Source organism: Humulus lupulus, chromosome 4 (genome assembly GCF_963169125.1).
Source record: "Humulus lupulus chromosome 4, drHumLupu1.1, whole genome shotgun sequence".
In the NCBI taxonomy this organism is placed as follows: Eukaryota; Viridiplantae; Streptophyta; class Magnoliopsida; order Rosales; family Cannabaceae; genus Humulus; species Humulus lupulus.
The window spans coordinates 206049036-206050795 of record NC_084796.1 but is presented as its reverse complement, the minus strand read 5'-3'; the positions used below and the strand labels follow the sequence as shown (position 1 = coordinate 206050795).

At 35.9% G+C, this 1760-nt stretch overlaps 1 protein-coding gene across 1 annotated transcript; it reads left to right on the top strand.

Moving 5' to 3' along the window:
• Positions 1-615: 615 nt before the first annotated feature.
• LOC133831136 (uncharacterized) lies at positions 616-1760 on the top strand. Its single transcript, XM_062261324.1, has 2 exons — positions 616-1159; positions 1270-1760. Exons 1-2 carry the CDS (start codon positions 821-823, stop codon positions 1534-1536), a joined length of 606 nt encoding a protein of 201 aa, XP_062117308.1. The 5' UTR covers positions 616-820; the 3' UTR covers positions 1537-1760.

Here is a 1760-nt window from a genome sequence, read left to right as displayed (position 1 = left end):
GGTAAGTTGTAACACTAATATTTTTTTATATGACGATGTACATTGTACTTATAGGGAACATTTCACAAATTTTCAAGAAATTTGGAATATCTTAAGATGCTGAAATTATGATTCAAACAGTCTGTTGCATGTATGACTATTTTAATTTTTATATGCGAGTGCAACAGACTATTTGAATCTTGATTTCAATACCGTAAAGTATGCATAATTGCTTAAAAATTTGTAAGGAATCCCTAAAACTACAATATACATTACTATATAAAAAAAATTGGGATTATAACTTATTTATATAGCGAAAATATAAAAATGACCTATCAATAAGTTTTTTTTTAAGGAGACCTCGAAAAGAATACCCCTATATATAACTATAACTTTATATATGGGTATATATATATATATATTACATCAGTTAAAAAAAAGGACTATATATCCAACATTAAGATCAACTATCTGTTTCTACGAGAGATCAAAATCTTAATATATTTATACAAAGAGTTGAAAGGAGTGTATTAAGAAATATATTTTATAGTTTAAAATTATATAAGCATATTAATTTATCCATTTCTATTTTGAATTTGCCTAGTTTACTTGAAATAGGGTCGTTTATGTTGAAATTGTCGTTTAACGTCTTAGCAATATCTCTGGGCAACGGGAATGTGCCGATGTCGAACCACAATTTTCAAACACTCTTAATCGTAACCAGAAATCAGAAAACTACCGAAGCAAAGATTCTGTAGTAGTTACTACAGTAGGCTAGTATTATTAGTGTGGTACAGACCAATCAAATCAATCCGAAACCCAGTTTAGTCAACCAGATAAAATGGCTTCACCACCATTTCCATCGCCAAAACTGAGGCCTCTACTGATCCACCAAAACAGAAGAACCAGATTCCTTATCCCAACAACATGGAAGAATCATCTTCTTAAATGGTGCAAGAACAACGATGATAGTCCTGCTTTTGGACTCACCCTTCTCCATAATCCTCACTCTCATTCTCCTAATCATTCTCTTTCGATTCGCCATCATCCTCTTCTTTCTTGCCCTCCTCTTTCTCCTCTGTTCAGACCTTATCCACCTACTTTTCGACATTCTCTCTCCTCCATGACCACCCCTCCTCAGGCCACTCCAGACTCGACCCAATCCACCTCCACCAAAACGGTACGTTTTTTACTCTATTTCTGAGTAACGGGTCTGTTTCGAATAGTCGATTATTGCATAAATTTGAGATTTTAGAGTAATGGGGTTTTCTGGGTTTTGTGTGCTTACAGGTGAGGGTTGTGATTAAGGGTCGGGTTCAGGGCGTGTTTTACAGGAACTGGACTATTGAGAACGCAAACCAGTTGGGTTTGAAGGGTTGGGTTCGGAATAGGAGAGATGGGTCCGTGGAGGCTCTTTTTTCTGGAAACCCTGACTCGGTCCAAGAGATGGAACAGAGGTGTCGCCGGGGTCCTCCATCAGCTGTGGTTACTGGGTTAGAGGTTTCTCCTAGCACTGATGACCCTGGCACTGGGTTCCAGCGCAAGTCCACGGTTTGATTCGATCAATTTACTAATAAAAATAAAACATTAGAACTTTGGTATAAGTTAACTAGTCTATTCCATGCTGTAAGAACATGTTAATGTGTTGTCCAAAACTTTGTACTCTTCAATTGAGTAACATTATACAATTATTGAGAATTTTGATGACAGTAAAATCTGTGTTTGTCATTGCCAATTGTACTTCTCTGTACTGATATGAAATGTTTAGTGTTTACTATCTT